Source organism: Neltuma alba, unplaced genomic scaffold (assembly GCF_004799145.2).
Source record: "Neltuma alba isolate B1F8T4 unplaced genomic scaffold, ASM479914v2 tig00012894_pilon, whole genome shotgun sequence".
Taxonomy (NCBI): Eukaryota; Viridiplantae; Streptophyta; class Magnoliopsida; order Fabales; family Fabaceae; genus Neltuma; species Neltuma alba.
In genome coordinates this window covers 160826-163555 of record NW_021637266.1, presented here as the reverse complement: position 1 = coordinate 163555, position 2730 = coordinate 160826, and the positions used below count along the sequence as shown (strand labels likewise).

The window sequence follows — 2730 nt, the reverse complement described above, 5'->3', positions numbered from 1 at the left end:
GTCATTGTTTGCATACTAAATATCCAGCAAGAAAGATATAAAAGTCTGCATACTAAATTAGCATTCATTGCCACAACCAAAAACAAATTGAAGACATTGTCTGCATACTAAATAACCTAAAATAGTATAACTAAAAGTCTAAAACTCCAAAAGAGTTGGGTACATCAATGGTTTGGAGGTGGGCTTTTTATTGAAGGTTGCATGTTCTTCGGTTGTGACCATAATTACCACAAGCTTTACACTTGATGCTTGTATTTTGTCTCCTGATTTTGTGTGGAGGTTGTGGCTCATCTTTCTCTCTCTTTCGTCGCTTCTTAGGTCTACCAGGACGTTTGTGAAATGTTGGAGGATCTATAGGCTCTGATTCAATTTGTTCCCACAACTCTTCTCCATTTATGGGATGTATAATGGGAGCGTAACATTCTTCATATTTGTTCAGAGTAAGATATTCATTGACATATGTATGAGGGTCCTCACGCTTCTCGTAAATACAAATAACAGCATGCCTGCAAGATAAGAAACAAGTTATATATTGAATTTTTCAGATTATAACCACATAAGACAATTTATCTAATTACCTACAAGGGATTCCAGATAACTGCCACCATCGACATTCACAAGTCTTCTCTTTGAGATCAACAATAAATCTTTGAGTGTTATATTGAACTTCAAACTTGTCGTCTCCTGCCCATCTTGGCATCCACTTTCTAGACTCTTCAACCTCCTTGTCAAGTCTCTTACGGGGACGAGGGCATACAATTCCCTTCCCATGATATTTTGCAGCTTTGATGCGATTTTCTGCAAATCTATTCATCCAATAAATCCGAATCCAATCAAGAAGACCTACTATGGGAAGTTCTCTTGCTTCCAACAACCGACTATTAAAAGATTCTGATATATTATTCATTATCATATCACATGTTGAATACTCTGAAAAGTGAGACTTGGTCCAACAAGATGGAGGAAATATCATCAAGTGATCATGCGCTTCCTTTGACACATTATGCAATTGTTTCATTAGTTCTTTCCAAGCTGGGGATAAGTGGCCTTCGCTGCACGTATCACTAAATCTCTAATCACCGTTCCACCACCATACCTTGACTTGATGTTGGCATACAAGTGTCTTACACAATATCTATGTTCAACACCTTCAAGTAATTCTCCAAAAGCTTGAACCAATCCCTACAATTAAAACATAATTGTTAGTTTTGAAATTTATGTTAAATAAGTGTAAAAATTAACTAAACATATTACCTTCTGTTGGTCTGAGATAAAAACCCATTTCTTTTTAGCCATACTACCAATATCATCAAACAATTGTTTTAAGAACCATGTCCAAGAATCTTTGTTCTCAGTCTCAACTACCGCTACAGCTAGAGGAAAATATTGATCATTAGGATCGCGAGCTACAGCCACCAACAAAATACCTCCGTATGTGCCCTTAAGGAAGCAACCATCTAATCCAATAATTGGCCTACATGCTTTCATAAAACCTCTTTTCACTGGTTCTAAGCACACATACAATCTCTTAAACACACGTGGGCGATCTACATAATAAGTAGTGTCAGTGACAAAAGCAAATGTAGATTGCGGATTTCTCTTCTTGACTTCATTACAAAAGTTTACCAACTTGTTGTACTCTTCTTTGTGGTCTCCCTCTATTGTTTTCTTTGCAATCTTCCTAGCCCAAAATGCCTTGTTTATTGAAGGTTGCACCATATAATTTTGTTTTACTATTGAAACCACATCTCCTAGCTTCAAATTCTTATTCATCCTCATATGATCTACTATCTTTTCTGAAACCCACTTTGATGTGGCTAACCTTGAATTAAATGTTACCCCACAAGTATGCTTTGGTCCAAGTGTTTTCACTCGAAAAGTCATTGAGCCACCAACTTTGCTTACAAGTATCAACCAACCACACTTCTTCTTGCACCTAACTCGGCATCTTTCCTTATCATTTTTAAGAAACTTAACATCATACCCATGTAGCAAACAGTACTCCTTGAGGGCTTCTCGAAACTGTTGGACTGAATTAAACTCCATTCCCAACTTAAATTCAAACTCCTTGCACATTTGAGCACAATTGTATTTCTCATACCTTGTTATTGCCTTATTGTCCTTGTCATCACATGCATACTCCTCATACAACTCATCATCTTCTAGATCAGAAAGCATAGCCAACGTGTTCTCGTTCGGTAACTCAGAAGCAGTAACAGCCTCTGAATGCACAGATTCGAATTCGGCCAAATGATTAGAACCCCTACTTCCTTGACCCACATTCTTAACATCAACATCAAGAAATTGATGAAAACAATCATCATCCAACTCTGCATCGTCACTATCCTCAGCTTGCGGGCACGTCAAATTATCATCCTCAACCTCTATTTCGTTCCCACTCCCTAAATTTATATTCCCATTTTTTATGCCTACGTCATCTCCCCTCCTTCGTTCCATATATACTAAACTGATAGAACAAAAGAAAAAAATTAATGAGAGAAACATAGAATGTAGAAAGCGTTTAACAAATTATAACTTTAAAAAGCCAAAATCATTTTTATTGATTTTGATTGGAATTAATATTCAATGTATAGTTTCGGTTTCAAAAAAGATTCAAACTTTATTATGTCAAATCAACATCTTTGTTCTCTTCTCATTGTGGATAGAGAAAATCTGCACATGCTTATAAGGGTACTTTTTTTTTTTTAATTTATAGAAGATCAAAGATGG

At 36.2% G+C, this 2730-nt stretch overlaps 1 protein-coding gene across 1 annotated transcript; it reads right to left on the bottom strand.

The window, feature by feature from the left end:
* Positions 1 to 1017: 1017 nt before the first annotated feature.
* LOC114732240 (uncharacterized) lies at positions 1018 to 2457 on the bottom strand. The gene is made up of 2 exons (XM_028919536.1): positions 1255 to 2457; positions 1018 to 1182 (listed from the first exon to the last, which is right to left on the bottom strand). Exons 1-2 carry the CDS (start codon positions 2455 to 2457, stop codon positions 1018 to 1020), a joined length of 1368 nt encoding a protein of 455 aa, XP_028775369.1.
* Between the last annotated feature and the right edge of the window lie 273 nt (positions 2458 to 2730).